This window comes from Eptesicus fuscus, chromosome 17, assembly GCF_027574615.1.
Source record: "Eptesicus fuscus isolate TK198812 chromosome 17, DD_ASM_mEF_20220401, whole genome shotgun sequence".
In the NCBI taxonomy this organism is placed as follows: domain Eukaryota; kingdom Metazoa; phylum Chordata; class Mammalia; order Chiroptera; family Vespertilionidae; genus Eptesicus; species Eptesicus fuscus.
The window spans coordinates 43445157-43466945 of NC_072489.1; the positions used below are offsets into that span (position 1 = coordinate 43445157).

The following is a 21789-nucleotide window of genomic DNA, read 5'->3' on the forward strand; positions in this document are numbered from 1 at the left end:
CTGAACTCTTCTGGGTGATGTTGGAGAGTGCACAGGCTTTGAGAACCAGAGGTGACCACTTAGGCATACATGGCCATTTCATGTATACCAACACCCTCAAGACTGTACAGCTTTTCATCTCTTCACTATCTCGACCCACAGGTTGAGAACCGCTAGCAGGGTCGCCTAAGACCATCGGAAAACACAGATATTTACATTACGATTCATTAACAGTAGCAAAATTACAGTTATGAAGTAGCAACGAAAATAATTTTATGGTTGGGGGTCACCACAACATGAGGAACTGTATTAAAGGGTCGCGGCATTAGAAAGGTTGAGAACCACTGCACTAAGTCATCCTGGCCAGGGTCAGATCACTATTTTTCAATGTGTAATTTAGTATAGAGAGTTTACCATCAATTTTGTTTCATCCCAAGCACATATAGAATAAAAATGTGATTTATAATATCTTTAATATAACAAACTTCCACCAAAAAGTAATTAGGCTTCCAAGTTTATTATAATGACATTTTAACAAAACATAATTCATTTTGAAATATGGGCTCTTACATTGAATTAAACAGGTTTTGATTATCTGAAAAGGTATTTTATTTAAAGAAAGGTACAACTTCATGATCTAGGGAATAGTTACTTGTAAATTATAAGTTTATAATTGAATACTGGCTTAATTGAATACAGTTATAATTGAATACTGGCTTAATTGAATACAGTTATAATTGAATACTGGCTTAAGTTTTTATTATATAAGACATTTAATTTTAGTATTTAAAACAGTGATCTATACTTAAAAAAAAAAAAAAAGTTTAATACAGGCATACTTGGAGATATTGCGGGTTCAATTCCAGGCCGTCGCAATAAAGTGAGTATAGGCATACTTCAAACATATTGCGGATTTGATTCCAGGCCACCATAATAGTGAGTATCTCTGTAAAACAAGCCATAATCTTTTGCTGGTGGAGTGTCTTGCTTTCATTTTGTAATAAGACTAGGTATGCCTTTATACAAATTGACCTTTGCCCTTCTTTGATTCTCTTATAATGGTATATATTGCTAGTTTCCTTATTTGGAATGCATAATAGTCATTAACTATATCTCTTCCTCATTTTTTGGGTAGATAGTCCTTTTTTCAAAACAGGGAGAAAAGCACTTAGAACTCTTTGGTTATTATCTGTCCCTCGTTTGTACCATAGCATGTTTTTTTTTCTTTGTCTTAATTTTAGGGACCTTTACCTTAAAGTGACCATCACAAATATAAATATCAAGTTAAACCTCACAAGAGACTTCTGTCCAAAATGAACACCTTAGTTTCAACAGTGTACAAAGGATCAGTATTGGCCTATCAAGCAAACTAACAGTAGCGCATGAAGCACCCACAGATATTAGCCACAGCGGTGCAAGGGCCTTTAAATCATATATATATATAAAATATGTGCTATTTATCCTTTAATGTCTTTAAAAATATTTGATACAAACTGAAAAAGTATAACTAATATCTAAGTTTAAAATACAGCTATGATCCTATATTGTACTAATGATTTCATACCTATATGAAAATTTTCAGGTAAACTCGTGTGCAGGAAAGAATTGATAGATCTAAAAATAAAGTCACTCACCACTTAGAATGTGATGAATATATGTAATATAACGAATATATCAACTATAAATTTTCTTTTTTTTAAATCTATGTTTATTGATTTCAGAGAGGAAGGAAGAGGGAAAAAGAGATAGAAGCATCAATGATGAGAGAGAATCACTGATCGGCTGCCTCTTCCATGCCCCCTACTGGGGATTGAGCCTGCAATCCAGGAATTGAACTGTGACCTCCTGGTTCATAGGTTGATGCTCAACCACTGAGCCATACCAGCCAGGCCCAACTGCTAATTTTAAAATATTAACATTATAAATGTAATTGTGGAAAATAGAATCCAAATAATACCTGTTTGGATTTTCTGTATTTTGCCTTACAGATAGTGGTTTATATGTGTTGATTACCAGATTTTTTTCAATTATTTTTTATTGTGGTAAAATACACATAATATAAAATTTACCTTTTTAACCACATTTAAGTGAATGGTTCAGTGGTATTGAATACATTCATTACCCCCAAATAATGACGGGGGTCTTGATCCAGCATCTAGAAGGGTTCAGGAAACCTGGAGAAGGAGCTGTGCATAAATTAAATAAGTATCCAGAGAGGAAACCTAATTTTGAAAGGCATTTGGAGGGGCAGAGGAGCTTCGCTGAAGAAACCAAGTTCTCCTTGTCTCAGGACCCCTTGCTTTTTATTAACATAATTTGTCCTAAGGCAAGGTGGAAATATACACTTCAAAGGGTAGGGTTAGGGACAGAATCCATTGTCAGATTGGGGAATTGCTTGTGGCTGTTCAGGAGTTTGGCCAGTAGGAGGCAGTAACATGTAGATTAAGATGCCCTGAGCTGTCTGGCAGCAAACAATCATCCTTTTCAGGTTTGGGGAAATGCCTTTAGCCATTCCAACAGGCAATAATATGTGACTCAGCCCTTGTTGAGTCTCCAAGTTCCATCAACCTTTCGATGAAACTCTTGCAATTATGACATGCTGGAATTGGCTTCTGGCACCCGTACATCTTCATAACTTTTTTATTTTGTAAAATTGAAATTTTCTATAATTAAATAATAACTGTCTATTCACCCCTTCTCCCATTCCCTGGCAAACACCATTCTACTTTTTGTCTCTATGATTTTGACTATTCTAAGTATCTCATATAAGTCTAATCATACAATATTTATCTTTTTTGTGACTGGCTTAGCATAATGTTCTCAAGGTTCATCCATGTCATAGTATGTGTCAGAATCTCCTTCCTTTTTAAGGCTGAATACTATTCCATCGTGTATGTATACCACATTTTGCTTATCCCTTCATCCATCCATGGATATTTGGATTGCTTCCATATTTTAGCTATTGTGAATAATGCTGCTATGAACACAGATGTACAAATATCTCTTCAAGACTCTGTTTTCAGTTTTTTAGGGTACATATACCCAAAAATAGAATTGTTGGATCATATGGTTACTCTACTTTTAATTTTTTGAGGAACCACCATACTGTTTTCCAGAGCAGTATATTTCCAAAAAAGTACCATTTTATATACCAAGAGTGCGTAAGAGTTCCAATTTCTCAACATCCTCACCATTCTGTTTTTCTTTGTTTGATAGTAGCCTTGTAGTTTTGTGAGGCGATGTTTCCTTGTAGTTTTGATTTGCATTTCCAAAATGATTAGTGATGTTGAACATCTTTTCATGTGCTTTTTGGCCATTTGTATATCTTTTTTAGGGAAATGTCTATTCAAGTCTTTTGCCTATTTTTTAATTGGGTTGTTTGTTTGTTATTGTTGGTTGTTGAGTTTTACAGTTTCTCTATATATTCAGGATATTGATCCTTTATCAGATATATTATTTGCAAATATTTTTTTCCATGGATTGTTTTCACACTGTTGATATTTAGAATTCTAAACTTGCTGTCAAGTGAACTTGTCTTTTACCCCCCTCTTTTTAAGTATTTAAAAATTTCATTGACATTTTAGGGTCTTCTAGCTACTATTTGAATTGATAGTAGCAAGAATGGACTCTGATCCTAAACTACTAGTTAAATTGTTTTGAGCTAAGTACTATGCTATTTTTAATAAAGAAAATCAAATCTGAGAAGAGAAGGAAGAGAAAGAACTACTTTTTAGGGTCCAGACTTTGAGAACTTGTACCTACCAAACATTTACTATAGTTTAAAACTATTTACAAATGAAGATAACAGTGATGGTTTAAGTTTTTGTGAGCTAAGTGTAGACTGGAGTTTTCTTGTGCCCAGTGTCAACCTGCATTTTCAAAGAGCAATAAACCAGACTTCTAATGAATATGATCTGCTGGGCAGTGCTTAAATATATATAAAATACTTTCCACCTAGACCCCAACATACATATTTATATACATGGGCATATGTTTTCTTTTACATAAGTGTATGTCTGAATGTATATAAATCTTCAAATAAACAAATGCATAAGTATACATGGTACCTAGCTTACAGGATTAGAAATGTAATTTAGTTTACTCCCGCAGAATAAGATTGAAGATAATGAGAAGTGAATTAAAGCTTACTTTCTTTCGCAGAATTCCTCAGAGAGAGAAGACTGTAATAATGGCGAACCCCCTAGGAAGATAATACCAGAGAAGAATTCACTTAGACAGGTATGAAATTCAGTCTTACTTAAAAGGTTATCAACAACTAAACAAAAGACAGGAAACCCTTAATTTGCCATTCATTAATCATGGGAGCTTAAATTAAGAGTTCTTTGAAGTTGGTGTGGCTATAGCCACCAATTTCAATCAGGTAACATTGTTTTCCCAGTCTTTAAAAATATCCTAGATATCCCAACTGTGTAGCTCTGTTGGTAGAGGTGTCATCCCATACACCAAGAAGACTGCAGGTTCCATCCTGGGCCAGGGTTCATACAGGAGGCAGCCAGTGGACGCTTCTCTCTCACATCAATGTTTCTCCTCTCCCTCTCTCTCTCTCCCTATCCCTCCTCCTCTCCCTCTCCCTCTTCCTTCTCTTTCTAAAACCAATAAATATATCCTCAGGTGAGGATTAAAACTATATAGTATATATCTTAGGAATACAATTGCTTACCAGTAGTGAAAACAAAATCAAAGGAAATGTTTCTTTTTTAGGAAAAATAACTTGAAATGCTTCTTAAGTGCAGATAGCAGAATAGTTGCCTTTAAACTTTATTTCCCCTTTAAGATTCTCCATACATTAAAAAAAATTAATAATCAGAAGGGAATCTGCCTATAGTGAGTTAGCTTCTTCTAATCTGATCAATATTTGTTTGCCTTCCTAGACATAAAGGCCATTATTGATGACAACTTTAAAAAACTCTTTTACTCACCACTGTCCTCACACTCTCCGCATATAACACATTGAAAGTTCTTTGAAAGTTCAATTCCATAGTGCTTTTTTAAAAAAATTAAAATGTTAAAAAAATTTGGTCAAAAATATTTGTTCTTCTCAACTGCCTGTAGCAGCAACTTCTAACATCTTCAATCTCCCAATGGCAACAAAAACAAATTCTTACAGTGTTGTCAGAGAATAGGTATAACACCTATTCATTTATTTTTTTTGACATGTGACATCTTTTTTTGTATTTTTTTAATTGAAAAATTATCCCATCTATTCATTTTTTAATATAACATTGGACAAGATGATCACCAGAAGTCTAGTAAGAATAATTTTAATTTACTTGCATTTATGGCATTATTCTAGGAAAAATATCTAATATTTGTTGAGTAACCACCATGAACCTCATATTCATTTAATCATAATAATCCTGTAAAGTTGTTAGTTATTTCTTATTGATTGATAAAGAAAATGGAGGCTTAAAGAAATAGGATGGCTTATTTAGCTAGTCAGTAATTTGAAACCCAGATCTCTGTTGTCAAAATGTTTCTACTTCTGCCCTCTGACTCCAGTTTGTATACAGTGTTAATTTAGGGGAAAGGTACTTGAAACTGTGACACTCATTTTTATTTGCTGTATGTTACACCTTTATTTTGAGATAAACACCTGATCTGTAAATGTAAATAAATAACGATATTCAATATTTAGAGCAATATTGAATAAGATAAATTTGGAGATAAACAACTGTCAGCAAACAATGACATGACAGAAAGTTTTGGCAACTTTATTTAAGCTAACAAACGAATTTTCACTCTGCAAAGTTATAAATTAATTTTAATAGGCTGATCCAGATGGTCCATTTGGAAAATGGATAGGCTGATCTGTTGAAAATTAAACTAAATTTATCTCTCTCATACTTCAAACTGAAGCAAGAGAGAGAATCGTGCCTATTAAGTCCAGCACATACAGATGGACCAGCAGGTCACACATGGGACTAATCTATTCATTTTAAAAATAAATGCATACATTATTAAATCATTTTCTACTTGCAAGATCTGTTGTGTGCAATATTTGAAAGAAATGTAATGTTGTTTTGTTTTCATTGCTTTTTAGCAGGTTCACTCCACTTTAATTTAGCCATTTTTGTCTTTTTCTCCCTCCTAGTGCTCCAAAATGATTTTTCTGATACTGTCAGTGTTGAGGTCCAAGCTCTGGAGATTATTTAGGTCATGAGGCTCTCCCCACCCCCTTTCTTTGTAAAGGGTTTTATCTCCATTCTCTTTGTGAAGAGCATGAACTCAGTGTTCTTGGAAAGAGAAATGGCCTTTAGAAACAGGGAAGTAGGAGATCCTCCTGGGGCCCGCGGAGTCTTAGCTGCTGGGTGTTTTAACAGCCCCATGAATGCAGATTTGTAAATTTATTGCAGTGCCATCTGGTTTTTTGCTCGAACCAGATTACTGTTGGCTTGTGTCTGTCTATTGTGGTGGTCACTCCCTAGGAGCTTGCCCTCTCAATCTTAGGGAAGAGTGATGAATATCAGGGGTCAATAGAAGTGGGTCACAGGGCAGCTGTCCAAGACTGCCCTGAACTTGATTACCCCACTGTTGATTTTTTAAAATATAGGCCATACTATATAAGCGGTTTAAACTCTCTTTTCTCTATTGCATATGACAATAATGAAGTGTCATTTGCTTGTGTTACCCCCACTCCTGCGTTAGTAAAATTATGTAGATAAAAAGGAGCTAAGGCTGCCTCTTACATAGTATTGGTGTAAGTAGGATTTGCTTGTAGGCCAATCCCTTAATGTGAAATTCTTTTGCAGATATTTTTAATGGGATTTCAGGAACTCTTTCACCATTGATTTTAAAATGCTCAGTTACATTCTAACAAGTTTAGTAATATTTTAAACTAATTTTATAGTTTACACATATTATTCTAAAGTACGATTTTACCATTGTTGATACGACATGACCACTATGTGTTAATCTGGAGTTATTTAATTATTGTAGGAGCTGAAAAAGGGGTTATTACAGATCTTACAGACATTAAAAGAATAATGGAATAAACAACTTTAAACCAAAAATTTGGCAACTTAGATGAAATGGGCAAATTCCTTAAAAAATACAATTTGCTGAAACCAACACAAGGTGAAACAAAATTGGAATAGCCCCATGTCTGTGAAAGAAATTTAATTAACTATCGAAAGGCCCATATGGTTTCACTGGTGAATTCTATCAAACATTTAAGGAATAAATAATACCAGTCTTTTACAAATTTTTCAAAATATAGAGAAGAATAGAACACTTCTTGGCTTGATTGTGAGGCCACCATAATCATAATTCCAAACCTGACAAAAGACATTAGCAGAAAAGGAAAATATTGAAGGAGAAAGGCAGGAGACACTGCTTCCTGCACCACTCAGTCATTTTTTGTACCTGCTTTTCCATTTCATTTCCAACATCAGAAGGCAGCAGAGTTGGGGAGAGAGATGTGTGAGGCAGGGAAAAGCAATGTATCCTTTTAATTTTCTAAGTTTCAGAATAATCTTACCTCTTGGCACTAAGTAAAGCGTGAACTTTTACTTAAAGGATGTACAGAGTAGCTACAATTCTTTTTCTACTTTTATTCCTAAAATGTGAAGCCAAGGAAACCATAGCAACTGTTTTTATAGCTTTTATTCATATCTGCAAACAAGGGCAAAGGCCTGGGAGGATACATGAAAGTGCTCATTACTTTTTTAAAATGTAGCCTTACAACATGCAACTCCTTCTTTGCTTCACATTGGTGCTAATAGGATCTGTCAGCCCTGCCTTTCTTGTAATTGAGTAAATTGTGACCTCTGTCTAATCCTTCCCCCATCCCCCATTCCCTTTGTGTATGTGTCCACTTACCATCCTGAGAACGTGGGCAGTGATAAATAAAGCATTGAGTAGAGCTCTCTCAATGCTTTGAAAGCAGCATGATGCCAGCCCTCTAGTTATATTTCTTTAAGTGTTTACGTTTTTCTGTATTCTTTCTCTTGTGTAGCTGGAACCCTGGGGATGCAAAGCCATGAGAGAGGCCAAGAAGCTAACAAAGTAGCTGTCTCCCTTGTTAGCTTGTTCCTTTATTCTTTCAAAACAAGATAAAAACCATCTGGCTCAGGGCATTACATTTTCCTCCCCCATGCACCTCTATAGATGGAGACTTCACCTGCAGTGAGGGTTTACATTGATTAGGGAGGGAGCAGTAATTCAAGCTTCCATCCTCTTCAAGGATACTTTGCAGTCTTTAAAGGTGCTGACCCACTGAGTTAAACTGTCAAGGGAGGATAAAAAAGTATCTTCATCCCAGGAGGTAACAGCTGCCAGGTTTTCAACACCTTGCACACTGTTGGAAAAATGTCACAATTGTCAGCTAAAAGAAAAATGACTCTGTTGTCATCTTCTGTTAATGACTGGGCCTTATCAAAGGAACTACATAAGTCTTTAAAAGGAGTAAGTAGCTGTTTTCCTTGCCTATCACAACCCCCCTCCCCAAATTACTATGTTCTAAACATTACCTTGGAGGTGATCCCACAAAAAAAGCAGTGAAGAACTTAAAGTGAAAACATCCAGCATAAGCATGGAAGTGATTGGCATAGCTCCTTTATACAGTTGGATGAATAGGAGGATAAAGTACATCACTGACACAGAAAATGACATTATAGTGTGTATTAACAAAACAACAACAACAACAAAAAGTAATTCATAAGCCAGTGAACTGAGAGAAAACATACTGTATTTCTGCTCTTTAGAGGACAATTTGTTTTCAAGCAGCATCCAGATGGGTGAATACCATGACATTTCTTTTTTCAAGAGAGCCACTTCTTTTCTTTCTTTAAAAACAAACTCACCGATTTACTTCCTTTAATAGCTCTGTAATGCTTGTATATGATTTCATTCCCTTCTTTCTGATTTGATTGATGAGGGAAAGGTTTAATGAAGTCCCTGATATCAGGCAGGCAGGGGTTTTTTTCTATTTGTTTTAGGTTAGTCATTTTAATTGTGTTGAGTAATTAGAAGGTACACACAGCCAAGGGAGCTTTGTTCTGATAATTGCTCAAGAAAACCCATTCTCTATCTGCCAGTTGCTTTGTGTTAAGACATTTCTCCCCCTAGTGGCAATAGTAAGCATTTGACTTGGCAGTGGGCAAGGTGTAATTGTAATGTGACAAACTATGCTTAAGGGACTATCTTGTAAATACTTTAGTTTGGGGTTTGGCATTATTTCATTATATATGTGTTTTTTCCCCCTGTGAAACTTCCTACCTCCGTTTTTTTGTGTATTTTTTTTTCCTGAGGTGCTTTGGGCTTTGGATGGGGAAAAATTGCCTGAGATGTTTATTAAAAAAAAATCATAGTGCATCCTGGGTAATGTTTTGCAGCTTGACTTAATTTTAGTCATCTGTTTTAATTACCTATTTATAAAAATGCTTTTGCATTTGTAGACATTATTTAATACTTTGGAAGAAGCACCTCATTTGAAATAAATAAATCAATTGTATTTATTTTAAACAGTTCATGTAAAAGACCTTAAAGGTAATTAATGTAGGTCTCTTAAGTAAGACAAAAGTGATCTTTCCAAGTCTGATGAAGTGATTTGTTTATTTAACTTCCCACTTCAGCTGAATCCTTCAGAGTCTAATAACTTTTTTTTAAAAAAAAATATGGTTTGGCAATTTGTGTCTAGCTCCAAAAACCCTTCTTTAAAAAGCAGCAATTTAATAATCAGCTTTCTTAAAATTACTTTGAGGAAGGAAAACTATATAGGGGGTTGGTGTTTTGTTTTATTTCAGTGTAATCATGCTTTGATAAATTATGTAATCAGTGACTTAGTAGAAAAAATATTATTGAACTCCTGGGTTGCAATGACCATAAAAATTGTATTTTCATATAGAGACTTGAGATATTGTGAATAAATTATAAAGGAAACAGCTTATATGCTGATTGAAGTTCATATGGGTCCAATTCATTCTGTGTTCAGTGCTAAAGCTGGATGTACCATTAAAAAGAAAAGAAAATGGGGTGGGAGGGTAGCCTATTGTGCCCAGTTGTATAAACCCTTAAAAATCTGCCCTAAGAGCAACATGGAATGAGAGCAGATATAGCTTTGCATCTATTGGATGAGATTCAGTAGATCTGTGTGACATTTTTAAAGCCTAATTCCAGCTTTCTTAGATGTCGCTTTGTAGTTTGCCTTTTCTGACCCATATTCTTGCTGGGGACTTGATTTGATGTTACCATATATCTGATAGTCCCTGTCTCCCTCTTCCCTACCCCCCAATCACTAGCCATTTTCATTATACTATATCTTGTTTTGCTATAGGGCTGCTGAACAGATTTCTTAAGCAGCTTTTTGCAAGGTTAAAAGAATGCAGCCTAGTAACAAGTTTGTGTCATTTTAAATATATACCTTCTAGTAAATAAGGAGAAGTCTGGCAATCAATCCCTTTTAGTGTGTTATATGTTTCACCTGACAACTAAACCTTCTATTGATTAGCCATTACTTTGTTAGATAATCCTGTGTCATTGAATCCATTGTAAAAAATTAAACTCTTTAAAATGTTTTACCCTAGCAGCAGTCTGAAAATTGAAAACTTGTTCAGAATTACAGCCTGCTTTCACAAAGGTAGTTTTCAGCAAGGCATCTTACTGGTTTACGCTTATGTGCCTTATATGCAATATAAAAACATATTAAAGTACTCCAACGCAAAACCCTCTGCCTCTGGTTCAGCGGTGAAGCTACCTTTTCAAATGTTGCATGGGGACAGAACCTATCTTGCTTGTGGCTATTACACTCACTAGTTTAATTATAGCCTGGAGGGAGTCTTACAGTAGTAAAATAGTGAGTGTAAAATATTGAATTGTTTAGCCTTCTTATGCCAAAGTGATCTAAGGACTGTGACAAGTTTTACTTTACTAATCTATGTAACTTCATTGGGAGCTAAACAAGGTCATATACCCATTTTACAGATGGAATGTCTAGAAAATAAAAACCCATATATAGCCTTATTCTGGAAACTTCTATAAACCTAGAATAGGTTTCCTGAATCTATCTAATGTTCCCCTGAGTGTGGTATACTCATTTCCAAGGAGAAAAGTAATTTTGTAGGAAAACAAATCAGTTTTCTACCTGCTGTTACTCCCGCCCCCAAAATATAGCATAATATTTTTATTAATTAACTGGATAAACCTCTGGTATTATTCCCCTAATACATTAACTGATTACTTTTATATTTTTATTGAAATAAAATTTTCATACAGTGAATTATGTAAATATTAATTGCATAAGTCAATTAATTTTTGATAAGTCTATCCACCATGTAACCACTACTCCAATCATGCTACAGAACACTTTCATTACCCAGGAAAGTTTCCTTGGTCTCCTTCCCAGACAACTTCCCCAAACCCAATGAATCAAATATGGTCAGCTCACTGCCATACATTAGTTTTGCCTTTTCTAGAATTTCATGTAATAATAACATACTTTTTGGGGGGTCTGGTTTACGAAGTATATATGTGATTCATCTTTGCTGCTGTGTATAGCAGTAATTCTCTTGTTATATAGTATTTCCATTAAATAAGTATAATACAGTTTATTTTTTATTCTTTTGATGGACAATTTCCATTTTTATAAATGAAGTTGCTATGAATGTTCTTATAAAGCCTTTTCAGTGAGCATGTGTTTAATAATTTTTATGTGCTTATTGGCTATTCACATATTTTCTTTTGTGATGTATCTTAAGTTGTTTGCCATTTGAACAAATGGGTTTGTCTGTCTTATTGAGTTGCAGAACTAAACTGTATCGAGTGCTAGATGTGTTCTGAATATTTTCTCACAGCCTGTGTCTTGCCTGTTTATTTGTGGTGTTTTTTTGATAAGTTTCTAATTTTTTAATGAAGTCCATCTACCAATTCTTACCCTATGACTGAATATATTCTTCTAGAAGCTTTGTAAGTTTTAGCTTTTACCTTTAAGTCTATGGTCCATCTCAAGTTAATTTTGATGTATGTTGTGAAGTAAATTTGGGATTCATTATTTTCCCCATGCTTTCTACTTTTTATTTTTGCAGTTAGCTTCATTTTGCTTGTAATAACAAAGATGAAAACATCCCCATGCTTTTTTATCCAGTTGTTTGGGCACCATTGTTGAAAAGCCTGTATAGTTGTCTATAGACATCTTATTTCTGAACCTCCGAGAAAAGAGGCTGCTGTTGGATGCAGAGCAAAGGGTGATAGCCACTGAGGCTCTGACCTACTCCTACTCCAAGTCCCTGCGTGATATAGAGGATGAATTCAGGTTCCTCTATTTTTGTTTTATTAAATCCTCACCCAAAGATGTGCTCATTGATTTGAGGGGTGGGGGGAGAAAGGGAGGGAGGGAGGGAGGGAGAATGTTGAGAAAGAAACATCCAAGTTGAGATCGAACCTTGACTGGAATTGAACCCGCAACCCTCTAGTTCATGAGATGACTTTCAACCAGCTGAGCCACACCGGCCAGGGCAGGATCCTCTGTTCCTCTGTTTTTAGAGGTGCCTGCTCTTATAACAGATAGAGTCAGCCCTCCATATTCACAGGTTCCGCATCTGTGGATTCATCCAATGGCAGATGAAAAATATTTGGGGGGAAAAGTTACCTTTTTGCTGACAGGTGCTATATAGAGTGAGGCCTGCAGTGGTTGTGTCTAGACTGTGTATAACACTGTCTTGACTATTTTAGCTTCAATATGTCTTAAAATTGGGCAGTGTGAGTCTTCCATATTTTTATTATTTTGGCTATTCTAGATACTTTGCATTTATATTTAAATTTTAGAATCAATTTAGCAAAAGTTTTTCAATGCCATTGTAAATTTTTTTTCATTCTGCTTGTTGCTTATTATAGATACAGTTGATTTTTGACTGTCGACCTTGTCTCCTGTTATGTAAATGAAGACAGTTTCATTTCTTTTCCAACTTATAGGTATTTTATTTCTTTTTCTTGCTTTATTTGAATGTTGAATAGGTGTGGTAAGAGGACATCTTTGCCTTGTTCCCACTCTTAGAGAGACATTGACTCTGATGTTAGTTGAATTTTTTTAGATTTCTTTAATGGGATTGAGTTTCCTTTTGAGTAAAGTTCCCTTTTATTTCTACCTTGCTGTGGTTTTATTAAAATTATGAATGTATGTTTAATTTTGTCAAGTGCTTCCCCCCCTTTTATTCTGTTAATATGGTGAATTACATTAATTGACTTCAGTTAGAATTTTTGTGTCTGTGTTCATGAGAAATAGCTAGCTTTCTTTTGGGGGGTGGGAGAGGTGTCAGATTTTGGTGTCAGAGTTGAGTTTGGAAGTCTTCCCCTCCTCCTCCATTTTCTAAAAGTGTTTGTGTATGATCTTGGTGTTATTTCTTTCTTAATATTTAATAGAATTAGCCAGTGAAACCATTTAGGCCAGTAGTTTTGTGTGTTTTCTTGTGGTGGAAAAAATTAAATATTTCAAAATTTGTGTGGAATGATTTTTAATAACAATTTCAATTTTTAGTGCTATTAAAATTTTCTGTTTCTTATGTCAGTTTGGATAATTTGTATATTTTAAGAAATGTATAACACTTTGCAATCTGTTAACCTTTTGCACTCGGATGTCGAGTGTGACTCGACACGGTTAGCATCGGTAGCCCATCCCTTCCCTCCCTCCATCCCTCCTCCTTTATTTGGGCTTTTCTTACATTAAATAAATAAGTTTGTACGAAAAGAAACTCCAGTTTTTTATTCTGCTGCGCTTTGTAAAATCTGGGGTATTTAAAAAATTAAATCCCGAGTAGAATAAAGGAATCGAGAAAAAAGCAAGCGAGTGCAAAGGGTTAATATCTTTTATTTTAATACTCAGATTATTCCATGCTTTGATGCTTTTTCCCTGACATATCTCCATTGTTCCTTGAATATTTCCAGATTCATCTTGTATTTTCCCTGTTCAATCCTGGATTCAGCCATTGCTTGGGGGAGCACTATGTTTCTTTTTAGTGAGAAGCCAAGATTGAAACATTAACTTTATTTTACACACCCTATCTAATAAAAGGGCAATATGCAAATTAACCATCACTCCGTCACAAAGCTGGCGGCACCCATAGCCAGAAGATGGTGGTGCCCAGTCCTCTCAGCCCCGCTGGAGTCCTCCAGTCCCGGGGGGGGCGGCCACTGAGAGTGGGCAGCATGAGCGGCCTGGTGGAATGCTTGCTTTGTCGCTGCGGCAATAAGGCAAGCATTCCCTGCCCGGCCGCGGATGGGCCTCTGGGCCACAGAGAGCCTTTGGACAGCAGGCACGGAGCGACCAGGCCCCTCAGAGAGCTATTGGTGCACGGATTCGTGCGCAGGGCTACTAGTATATTTATATTTTTTAAAACCATGAGTTCACATTAATGCCTCTAATTCTAATCTAACACCACAGTTTATTCTAGATTTCTTCCTTTTCATATTTGTAATTATTTTTTCTAATAGTAAGAAACCTGAGCCCTAGCCAGTTTGGCTAAGTGGATAGAGCATCAGCCTGCGGACTGAAGGGTCCCAGGTTCGATTCCAGTCAAGGGCACATGCCTGGGTTTCGGACTTGATCTCAGTAGGGGGTGTGCAGGAGGCAGCCGATCAATGATTCTCTCTCATCATTGATATTTCTCTCTCTCTCTTCCTCTTCCTTCCTCTCTGAAATCTATAAAAAAGAAACCTGGTTTGAGATTTCTTTCCTTTCAGCACTTTAAAAGTGTTGTTCCTTATCTTTTAGCCCTCCTTGTTTATGGTGAAAAGTCTGCCACTATTTATATGCTTTCATATATGCAGAATCCCCTTTTTCCTTTGGCTGCTTCAAGATTTTGTCTTTGTGGTTGTCAGCAGTTTTTACTGTGTTGGATCTAAGTTATATTTTCTTTGTTTTTAATCTCTTTGAGGTTTGCTGATCTTAGATCAGTAATCCAATGGTGTTCACCAAATTAGAGAACTATTTGGTCACTATTTTTATAATTTTTTTGTGCCCCATTCTCACCTTTCTTCTGAGTCTCCAAGTGAATATATGTTGTTAGATCATTGAAAATTGCCCAACAGATGACTGAAATTCTGTTTATTGTTTTTTTCTTTTTCTCTCCCTGTTCTTCAGTTTAGATCATTTCAATTGATCAGTCTTAAATTTCATAGACCTTTTCTTCTGCCATCTCCAGTCTGCTTTTAAACTCATCCAGTAAATTTTTAATTTTAGATAATATACTTCTCAATTATAGAATTTTTATTTGGTTCATTTCAGGTTTTAATTTTTCTGGTGAAGTTTTTCATCTGAAAATTTTCGTTGTAATCATATTTCTTATTTAAGTTGTTGGACGTATTTATTATAGCTTCTGCAGAGCCTATATGTACTAATTTCTACAACTAGGTCCTCTCATGGTCGTATTCTGTTTGTTCCTTTTTCTCTTGACTATGGGTTCCATTTATCTGCTTCTCATATACAGAAGTTTTTTTTTATTATATAATGAGCATTATAAATGGTACATAGCAGAGACTATGGATTCTTTTATCTCCCTCTGATTAACTTTCTGGCTCGTAATTGCGACTTCATAGAGTCTGATTTTTGTGTCCATTAGGGACAGATGTGTTTTGATTTTGCATTAGTCCTAAAGAAGATCGCTTAGTCCTAAGATTTATTCTTTAGTCTCAATGTGGGGGTTTTCTGAGTTTTCAGTGGAAAGTTTGAGGTGCTCATTAAGCCCCTCTAACTGAGTAGGAATCAAATTATAAACTCTTGTCTCCGCTCATGGGCAGCAGCTAGAATCTCTGCTCAGATCTTTTAGTCTTCCAGCTGTTACTTTCCATTGGAATGCTTGGAGTCTCCCACTCATGTGTGTAGCTTGGGGTTAGCCATGGATTTGAGGGGAACTTGTATGCATGTTTTGATGCTGCTTCCCTGTCCATAGCTCTTTCTATTTTCTATGATTTCTCTTCTCATTTTCCAGCCACTATGGTAGCCCTGAACTCTACCCTCTGACATCTCAAGCCAATAGACTGTGGCTTTCTAGTTGAATTTTAGTCACCCTGCACCAAGTGGACTCCTGAGTAGTAGTACCCTTAGGGAAAAGCACATAAACATGGATCTCACCAGAGTGGTTACCCTCTTTCAAGGTCAGTCCACTCCTCCCCCCAGTTTCTGCCTACTTTAGGTCAACCTCCTGCCTTTAATGTAGCTATTTTAAAATATTTTTCTATGGTTTATAATTATTATATCAAGAGGGTTAATTTAAACAAAACATTTCTACCATTGTTGGAGCCAGAATTTTTTGGCTTAAAGTTTTATTTTATTCAGTATATACCAATTATTGCATAAATGTCTTTTTAAAACACAGTTTAGTTTTTAAAAATTCTATGTTGTCTGTATAGGAATAGTAAATGTTTGTGGTATTAATAGTTGCAAAAGAAGTACTGAACCCTGATCCCAAAATATAAATGTACTAGAGGTCCTATACACTAATGTCAAATGATCCAGTTGATTCTTTTAAAATATGTTTTAAAATAATTTCAAATTAAATAATTTAAGAATACAACAGTTAAGTGGATACCTTTTTAAAAATTTAACTTGTTTAACTGGAAACCAATTTTATAATTTTTTTCTGTTTTTTATATTTTATTTTTGTCTACCTATTCTCTTTCCAAAGAATGATAATTGACCAAAAATGAATTATTTAAAACTAGTGGCCCTGTGCACGAATCCATATGCGAGTAGCTCGCTGCCGCTTGCCTCAGCTGGCCGCCCTGCCCACCGCCACTGTAGCTCTCCGCTGCATGTAGCTCGCTGTCCCGCCCTCCTGTAGCTCTCCACTGCTGGTAGCTCGCTGCCCCACCCTCCTGTAGCTCTCCGTAGCTCACTGCCCAGCCCTCCTGTAGCTCTCTGCGGCTCCTAGCTCGCTGCCCAGCCCTCCTGTAGTTCTCTGCGGCTCCTAGCTCGCTGCCCAGCACTCCTGTAGCTCTCTGTGGCTCGTAGCTCACTGCCCCGCCCTCCTGTAGCTCTTCCCCACTTGTAGCTTGCTGCCCCGCCCTTCTGGTGATAGGTCGTTACATGTCACGGCGTAACAACCATTTGCATATTACCTCTTTATTATATAGGATACCTATGCAACCATTGCTGATATAAATAAATGAATAAATATGTAAGTAAATTGGCAAAGAAGTCATAGGTCTTCCTTACAGAAAAATTCCAGTTAATAAATGTAGAAGGAAAGGGAGAAATTTAAAAATTACCAATAGAACACCACAGTAAAAATCACCATAGGTGCAAGATCTAGCAATGGATGCTAAAATTAGCGAGCAAAGCTGAAGCAGAAAATAATATTTGCGTAGTCTCAAAGTATTTCCCCCAATATTTAGTAATTTCTGAAGGAAGAAAAAAATAAGCTTACAATTGGGAATCTTGGCAGACACAATCTTAGGCAAGTGATCAAGGCTAACATCACTAGAAATATTCATCAACATATCTCCTGACTTGATGCATTGAGACAGGCACATCACCTCTGTGCTTTCCTTCCTAGTAATGTATAAGTTCAATCTGATCATGAGAAAACATGAGACCTTAACTGAGGGATGTTCCATAGATTAATTAATCAGTACTCTTTAGATGTGACAGTCATGAAAGATGAGAAATTGTAACCGATTAGAGGAGGTTAAGGAAATATGACAACTGAATGCAATGTGGAATCTTGGCTTGGATTCCAAATAGAAAAGGGGCATTAGTGGGAAAAGTGGGAAAACTCAAGTTTTTTATATTGTACCTCGTTAATTCCTTAGTTTTGATAAATGTTCTGTAGTTATGTAAGACATTCACATAAGAAATCAATCTCCAGATTTTTCTCTTTAATTTCAACACACATATTTATACCAGTAGTTCTCGGAGTGTTCCTAGACTAGTGGCATTAACATCAGCTGGGAACTTGTTAATAATGCAAATTTTCAGAAGCTCTGGGGATGGGGCCAAGTAATCTGTGTTTTAACAATCATCACCAGATTATTCTCATGCATGCTAAAATTTGAGGACCGTGATTTGTACCATCAGTAACAAAATAAAAAAAAAGGGGGAAATATTTTTATTAATATATTGGCCAGTTGTTAATAATGTTTGCTTACCATAAAGTACAACCAGTTTTCTTTTTAATTGTTGTACTTTTTAAGTGTGGTAAAATACATGTAACATAACATTTACCATGTTAGTCATTTTAAAATGTACAGTTCAGTGGTATTAAATACATTCACATTGTGTGTAACCATCACCATAACTCTTTTCACCTTGTAAAATTGAAACTCTGTACCTGTTAAACAATAACTCCCCATTTCCCTCTTCTCCCAGGTCCTGGCAACCACTATTCTACTTCTGTCTCTTATGAGTTTGACTACTCTAAATCTCTAAGTGGAACTATTATAGTATTTATATTTTTGTAATGGACTTACTTCACTTAGCATAATGTCCTCAAGATTCATCCATGTTATATAGTACTAGAGGTCCAGTGCATGAATTCGTGCACAGGTGGGGTCCCTCTGGGTGGCCTGCAGGGATCTGGCCAAAACCCGCAGTCCAATGCCGCCTGCAGCTCCTACCTGCTGCTCCTGCTCATCCCAGCCCCACTGTGCCTGCCGCGGGCTTGCGCCCAATCAGTCCTGAACGGAAGAGGCTGGCGCTCACCAGCCATCTGGCCCCTGGTGATTAGTGCATGTCATAGTGAGCGGTTGAGCAGCCTTAGCATATCATTAGCATATTACGCTTTGATTGGTTGTTCGGTGGTTCTGCCATTCGATCTATTTGCATATTACCCTTTTATTATATATGATGTGTCATAATTTCCCTTCCTTTTTAAGGCTTAACCTTTTGCACTCGGATGTCGAGTGTGACTCAACATGGTTAGCAGATTACAGAGATTAAAATTACTCTTTGAATGTATCAATAATTTGAAATATAAAAAAATCCAAATAAATAAGTTTGTATGAAAAAAAACTCCAGTTTTTTATTCTGCTGCACTTTGTAAAATCTGGGGTATTTAAAAAATTAAATCCCGAGTAGAATAAAGGAATCGAGAAAAAAGCAAGCGAGTACAAAGGGTTAATAGTATTTCATTGTGTATATATACCACATTTTGCTTATCCCTTAATGGTTAAGGTGTAACCCAGGGGTCCTCAAACTTTTTAAACAGGGGGCCAGTTCATTGTCCCTCAGACCGTTGGAGGGCCAGACTATAGTTTAAAAAAAACTATGAACAAATTCCTATGCACACTGCACATATCTTATTTTGAAGTAAAAAAAACAAAACAAAACGGCAAAAACACCCGCATGTGGCCCGCGAGCCATAGTTTGAGGACGCCTGGTGTAACCTATCAATGTACAATGAGGCTGCTTCCACATTTTAGCTATTGTGAATAATCCTGTTATGAGCACTACATACAAATACAGTATACTAGTATCTTCAGGATTATTTTAATTCTTTGGGGTATATACCCAAAAGTGGTATTATTGGATCATATGGTACTTCTATTTTTAATTGTTTAACACCATACTGTTTTCCACAATGGCTGTACCATTTTACATTTCCATTGACAGTGAGTGCATAATGGTTCCAATTTCTCCACATCCTTGCCCACTCTTGTTTTCTGTGGGTTTTTGTTTTGGATGTTGTTGTTTTACTAATATTTATCCTAATGGGTGTGAAGTGGTATCTTATTATAGTTTTGCTTTGCATTGCCCTAATTATTAGTGATGTTGACCATCTATCTTTTCATGTGCTTGTTGGCCATTTGTATATTTTCTTTGGAGAAATATGTATTCACAAGTCCTTTACCCATTTTTCAATAAGTAACACCCCTACATTCCATACATATAGTGAACCACTGCTGCTCACATACTTTGGGGACATCAATGGCTCTCCTGGGTTTTCCCCTGTCTTCCTTGTCCCTCAGTACTCATAAATCTGGAATTTACATATAGGATCTATTTGTGTATTGATTTTGAGAAATAGGGCAGAATTTAAAAACTGTATATGATGATATTTTAATATTTAAACCTGTTTCAAAAAAAACCCACACCTTTCTTTACAGACTTATAACAGCTGTGCCAGACTCTGCTTAAACCAAGAAACAGTATGTCTAGCAAGCACTGCTATGAAGACTGAAAATTGTGTGGCCAAAGTAAGTAATATTACTCAATATATATTATACTACTTCATAACAATGCATTATCTATAGAGGTCTTCACTAATTATTGCTATAAAGTTTATTACAGGATTTTACTAGTATATTTTAAAAAGAATATAGCAAGCATCATTTTATCCAAATTAGATTACAAGTTGGAATCTCCAGCTCTTTAATTGCAACAGAATTTTTTGATTATGTATTCTGGTCACACTTTAGTCTAAATCATATTTGTTGCTTAGCACTAGCTATGGATTGTAACAAAAAAGTAAAGTTTTATGTAAGAAATTATACAAATTATTTTTATGTTTGTTCATGGCTTCTAAGTATAATTAAGAATAATGTACACCATTGCAAGGATTGTGAAATATGCTATAGAAAATCCAATTATTATATCATTATTGTTATTTATTAAGTGGCTTAATGGTAGAAATATTCCTTTTGGTGATCTTGATCTGCGTGGACAGGTATATTTAAATCATGCATATGAGCTACCTCTTATGTATAAATGTGCCATATCTGTAGACTAGATACAAAAAAATAATCTTACATATTAGAGATTTTACAATCTAATAATCATATAACTATGACTCAAATTTTCTAAGTATCTTTAATTACTCAGGAGCTTTGACCTAAATTTAGATATCATCCATTTTGATTATTCCAAGAATAAGTAAAATTCCAGTATGGGCTTTGTTTCTAGACTTTTACTTTGCATATCTGCAAACTTACTGCCTTCAATAACTGTTTTGGCACTGTTACAACATTCTCAATTTTAACTACTTTAAGTTTAATCTATTGTATTATATAATTAGGCTCTTAATTACTTACTGTTATTATTAGAGCTAGGGCTGGTATCATCCTTTGCTACAAAAATCAAAGGACAGCAATATTTTTTATTATTTTTATTTTATTTCTTAAAACATGCAGTATTTTGTCAACTGAAAATATATAATAGAAAATATAATCAATGGAAATGATCCATATAAGAAATGTCAGAATTTATTTAAAATTATAGTTTAAAAAAGATATTTAGTCATTTAAGTGTCTCTTAAACTAGACTGTCTTAATGACTTACTGTAAAATATGAATATTATAAATTATATTTATATATTTCATGTTTCAGTCACTTAGTAACAGCCAGCAAGTGCTAATTGATCCTATGTTATACCTAGCATTTGTACATTGAGATGGGGGACCAATTATTTGGGACTTTAAAAATAATCTATCTCCTTTTTGGCCACACTGCTCTCAGTTTTATCTCAAGTGGGTGACTTCTGGCTAACCAAGGTAAAATCTTAACATGAGCACCGACCCAAGGACAAGGTGACAATTTTAATGAGTTTCATTGAGAGCTGGCCAAGAGAACATCTGTCCTTTTTTGTTTTCTCCATACTTTGTAAACCAGGATCTCTAAAACTATGTAGTTATTTTGTTATGTGTCTGTATGATGTGGTGTGTGTGTTTTTTCTCTCCCACTCTCTACTTAAGTGGTGCATGGTTAGAAATCTTCTGGCATCTGGCACAATGACATAATTTCTTCTATGCTCTTGGGTGAGGAATTAAGTTTGCTCATTGCTGCTCATCAGTCTGTTTCCTTTGCTCCCAGATGGTGACCCTCTCATCCCATTCTTGCTTATTTTAACGTTATTCTGACATCTATAT

The 21789-nt window shown here is 35.5% G+C and overlaps 1 protein-coding gene across 5 annotated transcripts in view; it reads left to right on the top strand.

Annotated features, from left to right (window-relative positions):
• Positions 1 to 21789, top strand: part of BTRC (beta-transducin repeat containing E3 ubiquitin protein ligase) — a 164282-nt gene that overhangs the window by 85750 nt on the left and 56743 nt on the right. For 2 of the 5 annotated variants that reach the window (XM_054728656.1, XM_054728657.1), the window contains exons 3-4: positions 4141 to 4218; positions 20032 to 20121. The exons of 1 other annotated variant lie outside the window; for it this stretch is intronic. In XM_054728656.1, the coding sequence (XP_054584631.1) occupies positions 4141 to 4218; positions 20032 to 20121 (168 nt within the window). The remainder of the gene's footprint in view (positions 1 to 4140; positions 4219 to 20031; positions 20122 to 21789) is intronic. 2 more of the 5 variants (XM_054728658.1, XM_054728659.1) reach the window with 1 other exon arrangement.